This window comes from Thermothelomyces heterothallicus (genome assembly GCF_042370625.1).
Source record: "Thermothelomyces heterothallicus CBS 202.75 unplaced genomic scaffold P884_scaffold_25, whole genome shotgun sequence".
Taxonomy (NCBI): Eukaryota; Fungi; Ascomycota; class Sordariomycetes; order Sordariales; family Chaetomiaceae; genus Thermothelomyces; species Thermothelomyces heterothallicus.
In genome coordinates this window covers 305,635-319,648 of record NW_027192586.1, presented here as the reverse complement: position 1 = coordinate 319,648, position 14,014 = coordinate 305,635, and the positions used below count along the sequence as shown (strand labels likewise).

General features: G+C 57.8%; 7 protein-coding genes across 7 annotated transcripts; 1 reads left to right on the top strand and 6 right to left on the bottom strand.

The window, feature by feature from the left end:
• Positions 1-135: 135 nt before the first annotated feature.
• P884DRAFT_249286 (Alpha/Beta hydrolase protein) lies at positions 136-3,244 on the bottom strand. Its single transcript, XM_069440593.1, has 6 exons — positions 3,045-3,244; positions 2,620-2,828; positions 1,137-2,560; positions 857-1,059; positions 653-769; positions 136-513 (listed from the first exon to the last, which is right to left on the bottom strand). Exons 1-6 carry the CDS (start codon positions 3,144-3,146, stop codon positions 391-393), a joined length of 2,178 nt encoding a protein of 725 aa, XP_069294899.1. The 5' UTR covers positions 3,147-3,244; the 3' UTR covers positions 136-390.
• A 167-nt stretch (positions 3,245-3,411) lies between these two features.
• P884DRAFT_249285 (histone acetyltransferase subunit NuA4-domain-containing protein) lies at positions 3,412-4,990 on the bottom strand. The gene is made up of 3 exons (XM_069440592.1): positions 4,645-4,990; positions 4,220-4,432; positions 3,412-4,114 (listed from the first exon to the last, which is right to left on the bottom strand). The coding sequence occupies exons 1-3, from the start codon at positions 4,834-4,836 to the stop codon at positions 3,881-3,883; spliced, it is 639 nt and encodes a 212-aa protein (XP_069294898.1). The 5' UTR covers positions 4,837-4,990; the 3' UTR covers positions 3,412-3,880.
• A 363-nt stretch (positions 4,991-5,353) lies between these two features.
• P884DRAFT_263334 (uncharacterized protein) lies at positions 5,354-6,942 on the bottom strand. Its single transcript, XM_069441750.1, has 2 exons — positions 5,944-6,942; positions 5,354-5,843 (listed from the first exon to the last, which is right to left on the bottom strand). The coding sequence occupies exons 1-2, from the start codon at positions 6,816-6,818 to the stop codon at positions 5,783-5,785; spliced, it is 936 nt and encodes a 311-aa protein (XP_069294897.1). The 5' UTR covers positions 6,819-6,942; the 3' UTR covers positions 5,354-5,782.
• Positions 6,943-7,086: 144 nt separating this feature from the next.
• P884DRAFT_157700 (PWI domain-containing protein) lies at positions 7,087-7,621 on the bottom strand (the record flags this gene model as incomplete). The annotated part of the gene is made up of 3 exons (XM_069437249.1): positions 7,087-7,254; positions 7,355-7,445; positions 7,518-7,621. Coding segments are annotated over 3 exons (363 nt in total), but the record flags the coding sequence as incomplete, so codon positions are not given.
• A 792-nt stretch (positions 7,622-8,413) lies between these two features.
• P884DRAFT_249279 (uncharacterized protein) lies at positions 8,414-9,904 on the bottom strand. Its single transcript, XM_069440591.1, has 3 exons — positions 9,635-9,904; positions 9,249-9,536; positions 8,414-9,082 (listed from the first exon to the last, which is right to left on the bottom strand). The coding sequence occupies exons 1-3, from the start codon at positions 9,689-9,691 to the stop codon at positions 8,882-8,884; spliced, it is 546 nt and encodes a 181-aa protein (XP_069294895.1). The 5' UTR covers positions 9,692-9,904; the 3' UTR covers positions 8,414-8,881.
• Positions 9,905-11,385: 1,481 nt separating this feature from the next.
• Positions 11,386-12,364, top strand: P884DRAFT_302281 (uncharacterized protein; the record flags this gene model as incomplete). Its single annotated transcript, XM_069444929.1, has 3 exons — positions 11,386-11,438; positions 11,618-11,829; positions 11,937-12,364. The coding sequence occupies 3 exons, from the start codon at positions 11,386-11,388 to the stop codon at positions 12,362-12,364; spliced, it is 693 nt and encodes a 230-aa protein (XP_069294894.1).
• Positions 12,365-12,652: 288 nt separating this feature from the next.
• P884DRAFT_249273 (3-hydroxyanthranilate 3,4-dioxygenase) lies at positions 12,653-13,940 on the bottom strand. Its single transcript, XM_069440590.1, has 3 exons — positions 13,659-13,940; positions 13,490-13,565; positions 12,653-13,319 (listed from the first exon to the last, which is right to left on the bottom strand). The coding sequence occupies exons 1-3, from the start codon at positions 13,688-13,690 to the stop codon at positions 12,882-12,884; spliced, it is 546 nt and encodes a 181-aa protein (XP_069294893.1). The 5' UTR covers positions 13,691-13,940; the 3' UTR covers positions 12,653-12,881.
• Positions 13,941-14,014: the final 74 nt, after the last annotated feature.

The window sequence follows — 14,014 nt, the reverse complement described above, 5'->3', positions numbered from 1 at the left end:
GCTCGTGCCTGGAATATTAGCATGGGCATTCTTGTGGAGGATTGGTTGTTGACGTTACTCGTTGTTTGACGCCGCTTTGTTAGGTTTCTGGAGGGGAGGCGGACGAGCATCCCTGGAAGCTCTAAAGGATACATACTTGCAGCGTAGGGAGCAGCGCCCCTTCCAATTAGATAATGATTGAATCAAGGTTTTGTCGAATGAAGCTTTTGCCTGGGTGTACCTGATTATCCAAGTCCAGCTGTGTTTTCATGCCCCCGGCCCAACTTTCCCAAACTTTTTGTTATCGTCCGGCATTTCTCTCCAACCTGGCATCGATACCAAGCGCAATTAATTGGGTTCGATTCGTCGAACGCGCATCCCCCCGGCCGGTCCGACAACCACTCGACCACACTATACCTTCAGGGCTTCGGTCTCCTCGGCCAGCTTCTGCTCGTCGTCGATGCCCGAGTACTTGTTAATCCAGCCGAGCACCTCACGATGCCAGACGAGCGAATTCTCGTGCTTGAGCACCCACTGCAGGCCGAGTGGTCAGTATCTAGCCTTGCTCATATATATATATATATATATATATATATATATATGCGTATGCGTGCTTATGCGTGCGAGAGCGGGTTTGTCTCTTTGGAGCAGAACAACTGGGGGCAAGACTTACGTGGTTCTCATCCGGGAACACGAGCAGCTTGCTCGGAATTTTCTTTGCCTGCAGGACGTTGAACGCCGCCAGGCCCTCAGTGACGGGGAGGCGGTAGTCCAGCTCGCTGTGGATGATCTGCACGCAACAAATATCAGTATTTAGTGTCATCAGTCAGGCGATATCGATACAGGTGAAGGGGCGAGACGGGAACAATCTACGGACCAGCTGGGGTGTCGCCCATTCGTTGATGAACCGCGCGGGATCCCACTTCTCGTAGCCCTCCCGGTTCTCATACAGCGTGCCCTCAAAGTCATGGATGGGGAAGAAAAGTTCCTCGGTGGCCCACTGATTGAGAGTGCTGAAGACGCCGTCGTGGCACACCAGCGCCTTGAACTTGCGGCCGAGCGGGTGGCCTTGGATCCAGTCTACGATGCTTCTCGTCAGTTTCGTTGGCCGTAAAGTAAAGTAGGACCAAGTAAGCAAGCATAGAGGAGGAGCTCACTAATCATGAACCCGCCGTAACTGGCCCCCAGCGCCACAGCCCTCTCGCCGTCTACCTCGGGCATGTTGGCGACGATCCAGTCGAAGCACCGCTCGAGGTCCTCATACGGGCGGCCGCCCCACTGGCCGCGAATTCCGTCCTCGAGCGCCATGCCGTAACCAGTGCTGCCCGTCGGGTTGGGGCACACGACGACGTAACCCTGCTCGGCGAAGACGGCCGGGTTCCAGCGCGTCGACCAGGAGTCCTGCCAGGCCCCCTGTGGCCCGCCGTGCACGAGCATGCAGAGCGGGTATTTCTTAGTAGCTGTTCGGGAGCCCGTCGTCGATCCAGTAGCGGCGTCGGATACCCACGTCGACGGCCGGACCACCAGAGCGTGCACGTCGTAGTCGGGGCCGGGAACGGTGATGGAGTCGACCTGGGCACGCGAGAGGCCAAAGGACCGGCCCTGCTTAGAGGCCGAGGAGATGACGGTGGAGGTGGCGGTAGCCGGGTGGGTCAGGGAGTAGCACGAGTTGTCGATGAGGGAGGTGGTGGTGACGAAGAGGTGATCGGTCTTGGAGGAGGAGGAGGGGGAGGAGGCGGCAAAGAGGCGGAAGTCGGCGACACTGCCGTCCGGAGTTGGCAGCGGGGTTGGGAGGGAGGTGGCCCGCGACGGGGTAGACGGGAGGGTGAAGATGAGGGTGCGGGCGCGGTGCTCGGCGGTCACGTAGAGTTGGGTGTCGTCGTGGCCCCAGGCGATAGACTCTGGGCGGGAGTCCCAGGCACCGTCGCCGTCCGGGGTAGCGAAGAACTCCTCCGTCTCGTCCGGGTTGCCAATGTCTCGGACGAGCAGCAGGCGCGGCTTGTCAGACTCGTACTGATTGCTGCGCATGCGGGTGAAGGCCACCTTGCGGCCGCAGTGGGAGAAGACGGGGCTGTTGGAGTAGCCCTCGAGGCCTGGGGTCTTAACCATCTTCGGGGGAGGCGGGCTGGACTCAGCAAAGGTCTTCAGGGGGATAAAGTAGAGATCCGTCTTGGTGTAGATGGCCGGGTCGAGATCGGGGTCCTTGGCCACGAACACCAGACCTTCCGGGCCGATGTCGAAGTCGCCGGTGCCTCCGAAGGGCGGGACGGGCGAGGAGAGCCTGGTGCCGGCCAGGGCGTTGGTGAGCCGGCCGTCTCGGAGCGCATACTTGCCGTCCTTCTTATCGAGCACGCCGTAGAAGATGGAGCTCCTCTTCTCGGAGTTCCACGTGTCCCAGTGGCGCACAAAGAGGCTAGTATAGACCCTGGCGGTCGAATGCGGCTTTACCTCCGTTTCGGGGTTGAAGAGGTTGCCGTCAGGGGTGGCCGAGGCCGAGCAGGCGAGGGCCACAGTGCCGTCTGCGAGTGCCTTGACCTTCAGGTCGCCAATGGGCCCCTGGATCGTACCGGCCTCGTAGAAACTATACCGCGCGTTTGAGACCAGGGGAACCGTACACCAGGGGGGAAACAGACAACTTACGACGATGACGCCGAGGCCGTGACATTACGGACGACAAGCGTGCTGCTGCCCTTGTCGCCGCTCCGGACGTAGAGGATCTCGTCGTCGTTGAGCCAGACAGGATTGCTGGCGCCTGCCTCGTCGACCGGCGTGGTGGCCGTCCCGGTGTTAATGTCGAGGACCCGGATGTTGGTCGTCTTCTCGTGATCTTTGAACGAGTAAGTCGAAACCTGCACTACTGGTTAGTTATTGGTGATGGTTGGTTGGTTTCACCGAAAAATGTGAGGAGTATACGTGTATATACTCGTGGTCACGCAAACGAAGGACCTAAGCGGGAAAAAAAAAAAGAGAGAGAGAAATAAGAATTGAGAAGAAGATTGTGAGCCCAAAAAAAAAAAAAGAAAAGAAACGAAAGACTAGATAAAGTGTCAAAGGAAAGAACTGACCGTGTAGAGTGCCAGCTTGCCCGAGGGATTGGGCACTCCCGGTGACCGGCGCGGGGCCGAGAGCATCACCTCGGGGGTGAACTTGGTTGCCGTGAGCGTCATCTTGCCCCTCCTTTGGATGAGATCCCAGAGATGAACAGGAAGTGGGAAGTGAGAAATTTTCGAATGACGAGCGATGGGCTTTGGGAAGGAAGTATAAGCTTAAAGGAGGCAGGTATGAGCCGCACCCTCCCCGGACCGCTCTGGCCGACTGCTGCGGGTCCGTGAGGGGGCACCGAGACCTCCGGCCCCGCACTAGACCTCCGGCAGGGCCAGAATAGGCAGGACATTACTTCGCACTAGCGGTATCACATTGTCCTTTTGTAGAGTCAAGTTTCAGCTGTACATATAGCACATACCGCGCGTTCTAGTATGCAATGCCCGATTCTCCTCCCCGACCGTACCCAGGCCTAACCGGCTTGTCCGCTGCGACTGGTCTTTATTACAATGCATACGATGCTCGTTCACAAGCACTCCTCCTGATGAAGGCACCCAATGGAACTTCGGGACCTTCTGGACCTTCTTCTCCTCGAGACACCTCGGTGTTCTTTTCCCGCCCCTGACGCCGTAAACCAGTGCTCCATAGCCCGTTTGAACGCCATATAGAAGAACGTATTCCCACCTCTTCCTTCTCCCACTTATGAGCACAGATGAACACAGGGATTCATTCCCCTTGGTATGTCCCAGCCCGCTGTAGTGAGACCAATTCCCGTAACTCCGACCCCAAAACGCCGAACTAGAACACCAAACCCACAATGGTTCCATAGGTGGAAAAAGAACGAAGAGAGAAGGATAGATCATTTCCTTGCCCCAAAACTAGTCCGAACTTTTTTCGCCTCCCTCCCATCCGTCTCACTGTCTTCCGCGCCCGCCGCAGCAGCAGGCGTGTTCCTCTTGCTCTTCTTGGGCGCGTTTGCCCTTCCCCCCCCCGCCGCGCTCGTCGGCGTGGGCGCCCCGGACGGGCCGTTGCCGTTTCCGAAGCTGCTCGACATGGGCGTGGGCGCGGGCGTCGAAGCGGGTGTCTGCGCGTCCTGTTTTGTCCCACCCCACGTGTTTAGCCACAACAACGAAAGGTGTAAAAGGGCAGGGGGGAAAGGGAAAAAAAATTTAGGCGATTGAGACATTGTTAAACGTACCGCTGCCGCTGCCGCCGCTGCGGCTGCCGGGTTATAGGACACGGAGCTGCGCGAAAAGACCTTGTTCTGATCGGTCAGCCCGGTCTTGCGGCGCTGGGCAGCCGCCGCGTTTCCGCCCTTGACGTAGTTGTCGAAGCCGATGATGATGTTGCCGGCGGGCGTCGACTCGAGGTAGTTGGCTTCCTTGACCGCGATGTGCTCTTCGATGGCGGCCTGTTGTCCCTCTCTCGTCCCGGGAGGGAGGAGAAGCCCGCGCTCCCCCAGCCCTCATCACTAATGGTCAGCCATTTGACTCGATTCCTTTCGGGATCGGGTTGTTTTCGTCGTATGCGAGGAGAAGGGTCGGTCGGGCGGCAGTGGAGGGAGGGCAAAGTGCGACGATGAAGAGGGAGGGAACAAAAAAAGGAGGAGAGGAAGAGACGCACCAGCTTCTTCTCCAGCGCCCTCCTCCGCGAAATCAGCTCCCGAAGTTGCTTTCGCTGGCTCTCGTAGAACGGGATCCCCGCTGACGAGGACGACGCCGCCGTGTCGGTCGCCGCGGCGGTGGCGGTGGTGCCGTTCGGACCCGCCGCCGCCTTGGGCGCGTTAGCCGCGGCAGCTGCTGTGCTCTCGGCCATCGCGCGGGATTGATTTGTCGCTGCGATCGTTGTTTTCGTCGACTCGTCGTCGTCGTCGTCGTTGACAGACAAAGCTATCAGTGGCGGCGCCCCGTGGTCGAGGAAGGTCCCAAAAGCGGCTGCTGAGGTTCGCGCTGTGCTCGTGCTATGCTTGTGCTTGGCGGGTGCAAGTCTTCAATTGCCCGACAGGGTTCTCCAGCGATAACTAAGATTTCGCAGCGCGCCTTCGCGCATCCAACCTTAGCAGTCACAAAGTGCCTGGCTCGCACTGTGCAATTAGTGTACGGATTATCCTACAGGCACCCACCTACGGGACATCGTCACCTTTGGTGGACATACCTTGTGTATGTATGTCCAGTACCCCAGACTCTATAGCCCGTGCTGCGTTTAGCTTTGCTTGCAAGTGCTGGTGTAAAGTGTTCTTCTCTATTGACAGAGGCCGGTGTGTGCGAGATATATAACAATCCCCTGTGATCTCGATCTCCAGTTCTCCAGTCTCATTTGCTACTACATTCATCTCGTATATAACATCTAGCCCCCTCTTTGGAATATGTCTCGCGCTCAAGGCACTGGATGCGTCAAGGCAGATCGGCGCACAGAAATAGGCATTATTCTACAGGCACTTTGAAGCCCAGGTCGGATTGTACGAAATAAAGCAGGCGGCACATCTCGCGGTTACCACGAATGATAGTTATGCTACCTGACAATCTAAACTACTCAGACAATTTCGCAGAGAGGCAAAATTGAAAAGGGGGGGTTTTGGGGAGGGGGTCGGTCTCACAAATCCCAATCTACAAGCAAGACGAACGCCCAGGTGCCACCGCAGTACTTTCGTAGAACGCCCGTGATCTTCATGAATGGAGGAGACGGACGCCCGTCGATCAGAATACAGCAGAGCTTCAAGCAGCGTTAGCCTCGACGTGGTCGTCTCCGCTCTTCGATGATCTCATCTTCTTGATTTTCTCCTTGAGCTCCATCTCGCGGAGTTCGTTGGCTGTTCTCGCGTCCTGCACCAAAAGGGATCGGTTAGTCACTATCCCTTTCTCCTTCCCAACGGCAACAACAACAATAATAATAATTAACTCAGCGCGTCACACCTGAACGTACCTGCTTCGCGCCCGACGCCGGCGGGTCGTCAAGGGAAGATCGTCGTCTGCTTTCAGCGCCTGAACCATCAGCCGATCTGTTCCGTGTAGAAGAGGATGAAGACGCAGAAGAGGCTCTCCGGTCCCCGTATCCGCCCCTCGGGCTGCCGTCGCCCTCTCCTCCCCGCCGGCGGGAGTCTCCTCTGCCACCACGATGCCGCCGGCGGGGCGACCGGCGCCGGCTATCGTACGAGCTGGCGGGGCTGGCGCTGCGGCCGCGACTGCGCGTCCGGGACCTGCTCCGGCGCCTGCGGCCGCCGCCACCACCACCACCACCACCACCCAGGGAACTACTCCGGCTGTCGCGTCTCGACCGTCTCGGCGGAGTCCTGCTGGGCGACCGCGAATACCGTGACGAGGACATCGACACCGACCGACTATAGCGCCGAGTCGGCGTTCTGGACAGGCTCCGGCTCCGGCTCCGGCTCCGGCTCCGGCCACGACTCCAACTCCTCGACCGGGAATAGCGGCGGCGCTTCGGGGAGGGCGAGCCGCGGTCCGACGACACCGACCGGCTGCGACCGCGCGGAGACCGGTACCGCTTGCGTGAGGCCCGCCGCGACAAGGGCGTACGCGATCGGGATCGGGACCGTCCGCGCCGCCGCCGCGGTGGGGTGGGTGACCTGGTGTAAGACCGCCTGCTGCCGTCCACGCTGGGAGTGGGCGACAGAGACCGGGACGAGACGGACCGGGCCGACGAAACGGACCGAGTGCGGGACCTAGACCTAGGCCTGGACCTAGACCTGGACCGAGACCGAGACCGAGACCGCCAACGCCTGCCACTACGACGTCCACCACCACGCTGCCGGGGCGGGCTTCCGCGGGGAACGTATACATCGCGCGTCCACCCCCCGCCGCGGGACTCCCCCCGTCCTCCACGATCACCGCGTTCACGGAAGCGGGGAGGCGAGCGGGACCGCCCGCGGCCGAGGCCGCCCCTGTCCCTGTCCCTGTCCCTGTCGTCGCGGCCGCGCCACGAGTCGGCCCCCCGGCCAGGTCCGCCGCCGCCGCCGCCGCCGCCGCCGCGGCGTCCGCCCCTGCCGCGATCGCGGCGCTCAAGCTCCTCTCTCCGCTGGCGCGCCTCCTCGGCGGCCCTGTCGGCCTCCATCTTCTCCTGCATCAGCTCCAGTTTCTTCGCCTCCAGCAACTCCTTGGGTACGCCCTGGGGGCTGGCCTGCGCGCTGAGCAGGAGCTTCCAGAGCTCCTTGCAGAACGCCGGCGTGTCCTTGTCGAGGAAGCCGGTCAGCTGGATCTGGATAGACTTGATATCGGGCTGTCCAGGCAATGCGCTGTTAGTAAAATTTCGGGTCGGTAATCGATCGGTTCCCCCCGCGGGGGAGAGGGGGAGGAGGGGGAAGAGGGGGTATACGAACGTGGCGGGCACCCTCAACCAGGTTAAAGATGAGCTCGATGACGACGTCGTCTTCGTTTCCGAGGATTTCGGTAACCCGGTTGGCGATCCATCTGTTTGGCGGGCGGTTAGTCAGTTGCCTCTCTCCCGAGAGAAGAGGATCGGTGACCGCGGGCGGTGCTTACTTCTTCATAACCTGGACATTGACCTTTTGCATGTCAACCTTCTGGTTGAATTCGGGCGGGAACTTTGTGCTCTTGAGGAGCTTCGCGTCCACGCCAGTCGCCATGGCTGTCGGGTTTCCTGCTCTCTCCCCTTTGTACCCCGCGACGCGTTGGTGCGATTGCGCGCGCACGCCGAAACTTCTCGAAGAAGGTACGACGGCAAAATGTCAACGACTCCCTTCCCGATCTCGACCTCTGATGGTGACACGAGCGAGTCCTGGTTGATCGAGACGGCAGCCAAATCTCGGAGTAGATGCCAAAGGATGTAAACCGATCAGCGGCGCGTGCTGGCGAAGTTGACGAGGTCGGTCGAAAGTCTTGGCTACGCTAAGTATCTTGGAATGCTTGGCGCAGTTGGTGCAGTGGGGCCCTTATTTCGCATTTTACACATGAAGGTGCTGTACTGGTTCCAGGGGTATCGATTTGGGACCTGTGGGATATCTTCTGCGGGGGAGAACCATCCTACCTACAATATAGAAAATACACCACATTCCACCACGGTTTTTTCACACAGGAGAGGTCCAGCATGGATGCAGTTGCGTGGGCTGTGGCGGGGGAGAATGAAAATCCATACTTGGTTACTGGCATCGAATAGGCGGAATAGGTGTCGCTATTGTTGCAAGGCGTAATTCGTCATAGCTGAGTAGCTACACTAGAGTAGCTGCCAAACCGTTCCCCCACCCGAACGAACACAACGCGGATGCGTACGAGATCGTTCCTGGCAGTTGTCGTCGAGAGAGGGGAAGGACCGACACAGGCCTTTTTGAGCCGCACGACTACCGCACGAAGGCTGCAAAACAAATAGCGTGTTCATCTGGACACCCGAAGAGGGCCTCAAGGAAAGCAAAAAGAATGTCGTGTCTTGATTGTAATACATTACCGCAATACTTTATTCGTACATACATAATTCGTACCAAGGATAGCTATGTGTCCGAGCATCGCCGGTGGCAACCATCGAGGGGCCGGCGTCTCGGTATACGCTGTTGGTACACTATCCCTCTCCCCCACCCTCCCCAAGACCCTTGTGCCCAGCCGATCCAGTGCTTTTATTTCCAGAGCAGAGTGTTTTGAGCCAATTACCCGCCCATGCCCGCATCCGTAACGCCGTGAACTCCGTGCATGATACCCCAGGGTCGTGCAAGAGACATGATCGAACCGTACCGTACCGGAACCATAACCCAATCGAACCATCGTCAACCGAGATCGTCCGCGTCGCGACCGTCTAGCAGGACGGGGAATGAATCACCATACTCCTCCTATGCCAGCTCGAAGGAAAAAGAAAAGAAAAAAAGGAAGAAAAACAGACCACTTGCCCCCATTCCAACTCAGGGGCTCTTGGGATAACTGAACTTGATCCTCCCCGCATCGCCGTCCTTCTTCTCGGCTTGCACCTGCTTGGCATGCAAAGCGGCAATCTTCTCCCTCAGTCTGGTCAAGTTCTGACTGTTATGCTGGTCCCTGAGCTTGGCGCGAATCTCGTAGAGCGCCATGAGTGAGTTGGCTCTGTCGACATCCTCGTCGGTCGGCTGTTCCCGCGATGCATTTAGTACCTGTATATGAGATGATATTGCGGTAGGGAGAGTGGGCAGGCGGCGGTAGGACGGAAAGGAGGGGGGGTGTTTTTGCAGGTAGTGTTGTGTGGGTATGATGCAAAAGGGGGGGAAAGGTGGTCGGGGACGGTCTGCTGCTGACCTCTGATTCTCGCCGTGGCGTCCCGGGGATGGACCCGTAGGCCGAGTTGGTGCGCGTGTTGGGGGGCGTGAGGATGCGCCGGCCGTACTTGTCGAACTTGGCTGGCGAAGCGGTCCTCGACATGAAGGCGGAACCCGCGGAGGCTGCCGAGCCGCCGGACCCGGTGCGCTTGTGGTGTCGTGGGCCGGGTCGCGCGGGCACCTGGTCGGCGGAGCTGCCCGACTCGGTGGTCGCTGACGTCGAGCCGGCCTTGTTTGCATTGACGAGAGCGCTGGCGGCGGGGGATTCCTGCTATGGCATGAGTATCAGGGACTCGCCGGTTGGCTGTCTAACCGGGAGCGCAAATCGCATCCGCGACAGACGAAGAAGGTGTGGAAGTGGCGTACCGCGGCGTTCAAGTCGCTCAGGTCCGCCAGCATCTGTGCGAGCTGGATGCTCTCCATTGTATGCGATATTCCCTCTCGGTCGAAGTATGTGCTGCCTCTTGTACTCGAAATCCTACCGAAGCGCGATGTCACGCGTCGAGGTGGCCACTGGCGATGGAGCGGTTATGTTGAGATGTGGATGGCACCGATCGCTGATCGTCGGTCCAATGGGGCAGGCTTATTGGACTTGGGAGATGCTGGAGGGTTTCACCAAGGAAGCCAAAAAAAAAAAGGATGTCCCAGGCGAAGCGGCAACTTAATGCTATTTCTAACTAATCATAACCCAATCGGAGGGCAAGCGCATACGGATCTACGCTCGTGGTGTTCTGCCCGAAAGGGATGTGCATTGAATTTGCGATAGCTGGGTGGGAGATGACGGCGAGTACCTATAGCTGAGCGGGAACTTGGAAGTTGGAGGATCTGGCCTCTGGGGTTGGCTTTGTAGAGCGTGGGGTTGTTGGTTCCGAACTCTGGTTCGCGGGGGCCAGAGCGTCAGACGTAGCGGCCTCAGCTGCAGTGCCCGTGCTTGCCGCCCTCGTGGACCCCCGCATTTTTCGCTTTCTGCAGCTTCCTTACTTGGTACGTACCACATTCTTTACATACCTGACCTCCTAAGCTTGTTGAAAAGCACGGGGTTTGTTCATCACTCGCAGGGAGCACGAGTACAACACACGGATATCGCTGGGAAACTCTGGCCGAGTCCCGCTCCGAAGCTCCTCGGCGGCCCGTTTCAAGGCACTAATACTAATGGCCCCCCGCATGGAGAATCGCAAGCGTCCCGCTCACTACCTAAAAACCGGGTCCATGACAGCCAGTCTTCCGTAAGGACAAAGTCATACCTGCACAACGCCGTCTGTTTCCCGCTTGCTCCTCTGATCCGTACATTCCACGCTACCGTGCAAGGTACTAATGCATCTACATGTCGGAGCCTGGACCCTAAGCCCCCCTTTTATAGAAATCCCGGGAACACCTAGCACGAGGTATTGTTCACTGCTCGTAGATGGACGGCGGATGATGACGCTAGTGTTGGGTGGTTGAGCCTACCCTGCCCGGTCCTGTCGTCAGGTGAGCGGTTCGGAACTAAGGACGTACATAAGGTACGTACAATGTACCGAAGGTGTACGATACCCGATATTAGCCTAATATGCGCGATTCTCTACACTAGGCATCCTGTACCACAGCTGGTGACAGTGTAGTCCTTCTTCAGAGCCTACTTATCATGTCACGACGCTCCCGGTTGTTTGGCAACCCCACTTTCCCTGGATATTCGGTAGGTTGAAGGGTAGGGGTATGACTTGGGCGAATTTGGAAATGGGCATTCAATCCCTACTGAGACACTAGTAAAGCGGTCCATGACCGTACACTGCCGTAAGAAGGGATAACAGTGCTTAGCAGGCGGCTTAGGTAGTTCGGCACGCAAATAGGTGAACCTGAGGGAGCTACGGATACGGAGTAATCCATAGTTACCTAAGGTAACGTCTAAGGCCCTGGCCGCATGGTGGGTCAAGACGGACATCCAAAAGTATTGCCGACGGCTGCCGAAGTCGCAATCGCGTCTGTATCGTATTGGCCGCTGAACCTGTCTGCGAGGACGTTGCATCACCTCGGAACCAGTTGGAGACATAACTAAAGTGCATACAAGCCCGGCGCCGGTTAGCGCGGGGAACAACTACTTTTGCACGATGGTACTCGCAAGGAGAGGACTGTCGACGATGGCGTCCCTGAAGAAAGCCGGAAAGGTGGTCTGCATTGGCCGCAACTATGCGTAGGTAGCCCTTATCTGTTTTCCTTTTGTCCTCGCTTTTTTTCCTTTTTTTTTCCTTTTTTTTTTCTCTCATTCGCTCGCTCGACCATCATGGCCCGCCCCGCGGGCGATGGTGAGCGTGATGTTGATGATGATGTTGACTGTGGAGAATGCGGACGTGTGGCTGACCGGCAATCCAGGGACCACATCGCCGAGCTCAACAACGCCCGGCCGAAGCAGCCCTTCTTCTTCCTGAAGCCGACCACGTCCATCCTGCTTCCCGGCGAGGGGCCCGTGATCCGGCCGCGCGGCATCGACCTGCACTACGAGGTCGAGCTCGCGCTGATCCTGGGCAAGCGACTGAAGGATCTCAACGCGCAGGATGAGCAGGCGGCGATGGATGCCATTGAGAGTGAGTCCGATTCCCTCGGCTCTCCCCCCGGACCGGCCCGCCGAGGAACACTAGAAAGGGCGGCGAAAGAACAACAAGACAAAAGAAGATGAACTAAAACAAACCAGGCTACGCTCTCAGCATCGACATGACGGCGCGCAACGCGCAGAACGAGGCCAAGAAGAAGGGCCTGCCGTGGGACATCAGCAAGGGCTTCGACACGTTCCTGCCGCTGAGCAATGTGATCAGCAAGGCGGCCATCCCGGACCCGCACAAGATCGAGCTGTACCTGAGCGTCAACGGCAAGGTGCGGCAGAACGACTCGACCGAGCTGATGCTGTTCCGGATCCCCCGCGTCCTGAGCGAGATCTCCAAGGTCATGACGCTCGAGCCGGGCGACATCGTCCTGACGGGCACGCCCAAGGGCGTCGGCCCCGTCGTGCCGGGCGACGTCATGCGGGCCGGCATCCGGGTCGACGGCAAGGAACTGGAGGAGGCCAAGATCGAGGTGGCGGTCGAGGAGTCGACCAGTTCGTACGAGTATGCCGAGACGTAAAGTGCGATGTCTTCACCGAAATGCACCATACCTACCTTTCATCAAGGTGTACACTTGGCGGCAAGTATAGAGACTCTGGAGGGGAGGGGGGCTGTGAAGGAGCTGGTAAGGTCATACCAGGAGCTGGTCATGCGTGCTGTTAGAAATGAGATGGAAACGAGAGCGCCTTGTTTTTATACACAAGCAAACTGGCACCGTTCCCGGCCATGCAGCCCCACCTCACTTGCCCAGAAAGTGAAACATCAAGACAGAAAGAAGCGTCTCGCAGACGAAGAATCTAATCTAGGTAGTGGGTGTGACCACGGACGTAAACGATTGGTAGGTACATACACATGGACATGTATGCACATGCAGAGAGAGAGATGAAACAAAATATGCCCGAGAGTATAGCAACCAAACAAAACCAAGTCAGAGCAGTCCGCCCCTCCCGAGTTCGTATATACATACGTACTACATTCGGTACATACATACTCATACATACTCTTTTCTTCTTCTTCTTCTTCTTCTTTTCTTTTTGTCACTCGAGGTTCGGATTCCGGACGGAGCCGGGCTCGGGGCGCCAGTCGGCGAGCTGGCCGCAGCTCTTGCAGCGCCTGGCGTCCTCGTCCTGGCGGAAGCGCTCGACGGCGTCCTTGATCTGGGTGCCGAGGTCGGTGCAGTGGAAGGCGGCCTCGTGGACGACGGCGCGGCAGGCGGGGCAGTACCAGCGCATGCGGTCGAGGGATCCGGGGGGCCGGCGCTGCTCGAGCACGAGCCCGACCGTGTCGGCGAAGCGGACCGGGTTGTGCGGCGTCCCCGCCGGCAGCAGGAACATGTCGCCCTCGCGGATCACGATGTCGCGGAAGTCGCCGCCCTCGTCCACCACCTTGAGCAGCATCGCGCCCTTGTACTGGTAGAACCACTCGGGCGTCTCGTTGATGTGGTAGTCCGTGCGCGCGTTCGGGCCGCCTACGATCTTTTATTTTTTCACCTCGCGACCCCATCATCTCTTGTCAGGAAGCGGGAAAGAGGGAAAGCGGGAAAGCGGGAAAGCGGGAAAAAGGGGGGGGGGGAGGAAGGAGACCATTGGGTGGTGTTGGAAATAGGGAGGGAGAAATAGAGAAGAGAAGAAAATGAAAACGTTACCATGACGGTAAAATCGCCATTGTAAACGCAGTAGTTATTGATGGGCGGCTTGAGTAAGTCGGAGTTCTCTTCAAGCCTGGACCGCAGAAGGTTAGCTCATAGAGTTCGGGAAGTTGTTTGTCTTGAAACTCGGTTCCAGATTGGCTAGCAGTTGAATGTTTGCACTTACCACTTTGGCAGGTTCACGGGTGGTGCAAGCATCTTGGTTCAGCTGGGAGAAGAAGATCCGTCTGGTCGGTATGCGCTTGTTTTTGGAACTGACCATGAAGAGTTTCCTAATAGTAATCTTGAATGAGTTATATATATGATGGACAGATGCGACTTGAGTCAAATGGGTAAGTCTAGTGTCGAAGCAGATGGATGGTCTGACTGAGAGGGACTTTGCCCCGCTGATTATTAACTTAGTAGTTAACCTACGGCGATAACCCGGCAGTTGACTCTCGAAACGGTTGTATCAACGGTTTCTCGGTGGCTACTAGACCTGAAAAAAAACAAAAAAAACAAAAAAACACACAAAAAAAAGAA

What these genes read in the sequence shown, in the direction of transcription:
- P884DRAFT_249286 (XM_069440593.1), bottom strand. Translation starts at nt 3,146, where the DNA reads ATGACGCTCACGGCAACCAAGTTCACCCCCGAGGTGATGCTCTCGGCC. An exon ending in ACGGCCTCGGCGTCATCGTC is followed by an intron (nt 2,561 to 2,619) that starts GTAAGTTGTCTG and finishes CGCGCGGTATAG; the next exon opens with TTTCTACGAGGCCGGTACGA. An exon ending in TTACGGCGGGTTCATGATTA is followed by an intron (nt 1,060 to 1,136) that starts GTGAGCTCCTCC and finishes GAAGCATCGTAG; the next exon opens with ACTGGATCCAAGGCCACCCG.
- P884DRAFT_249285 (XM_069440592.1), bottom strand. Translation starts at nt 4,836, where the DNA reads ATGGCCGAGAGCACAGCAGCTGCCGCGGCTAACGCGCCCAAGGCGGCG. An exon ending in GGGCGCTGGAGAAGAAGCTG is followed by an intron (nt 4,433 to 4,644) that starts GTGCGTCTCTTC and finishes GAGGGACAACAG; the next exon opens with GCCGCCATCGAAGAGCACAT. An exon ending in CAGCGGCGGCAGCGGCAGCG is followed by an intron (nt 4,115 to 4,219) that starts GTACGTTTAACA and finishes GGGACAAAACAG; the next exon opens with GACGCGCAGACACCCGCTTC.
- P884DRAFT_263334 (XM_069441750.1), bottom strand. Translation starts at nt 6,818, where the DNA reads ATGTATACGTTCCCCGCGGAAGCCCGCCCCGGCAGCGTGGTGGTGGAC. An exon ending in CGGCGTCGGGCGCGAAGCAG is followed by an intron (nt 5,844 to 5,943) that starts GTACGTTCAGGT and finishes CTTTTGGTGCAG; the next exon opens with GACGCGAGAACAGCCAACGA.
- P884DRAFT_249279 (XM_069440591.1), bottom strand. Translation starts at nt 9,691, where the DNA reads ATGGAGAGCATCCAGCTCGCACAGATGCTGGCGGACCTGAGCGACTTG. An exon ending in TGAGCGACTTGAACGCCGCG is followed by an intron (nt 9,537 to 9,634) that starts GTACGCCACTTC and finishes ATGCCATAGCAG; the next exon opens with GAATCCCCCGCCGCCAGCGC. An exon ending in CGCCACGGCGAGAATCAGAG is followed by an intron (nt 9,083 to 9,248) that starts GTCAGCAGCAGA and finishes TCGCGGGAACAG; the next exon opens with CCGACCGACGAGGATGTCGA.
- P884DRAFT_249273 (XM_069440590.1), bottom strand. Translation starts at nt 13,690, where the DNA reads ATGCTTGCACCACCCGTGAACCTGCCAAAGTG. An exon ending in CCCGTGAACCTGCCAAAGTG is followed by an intron (nt 13,566 to 13,658) that starts GTAAGTGCAAAC and finishes TCTGCGGTCCAG; the next exon opens with GCTTGAAGAGAACTCCGACT. An exon ending in ATGGCGATTTTACCGTCATG is followed by an intron (nt 13,320 to 13,489) that starts GTAACGTTTTCA and finishes AAAAAATAAAAG; the next exon opens with ATCGTAGGCGGCCCGAACGC.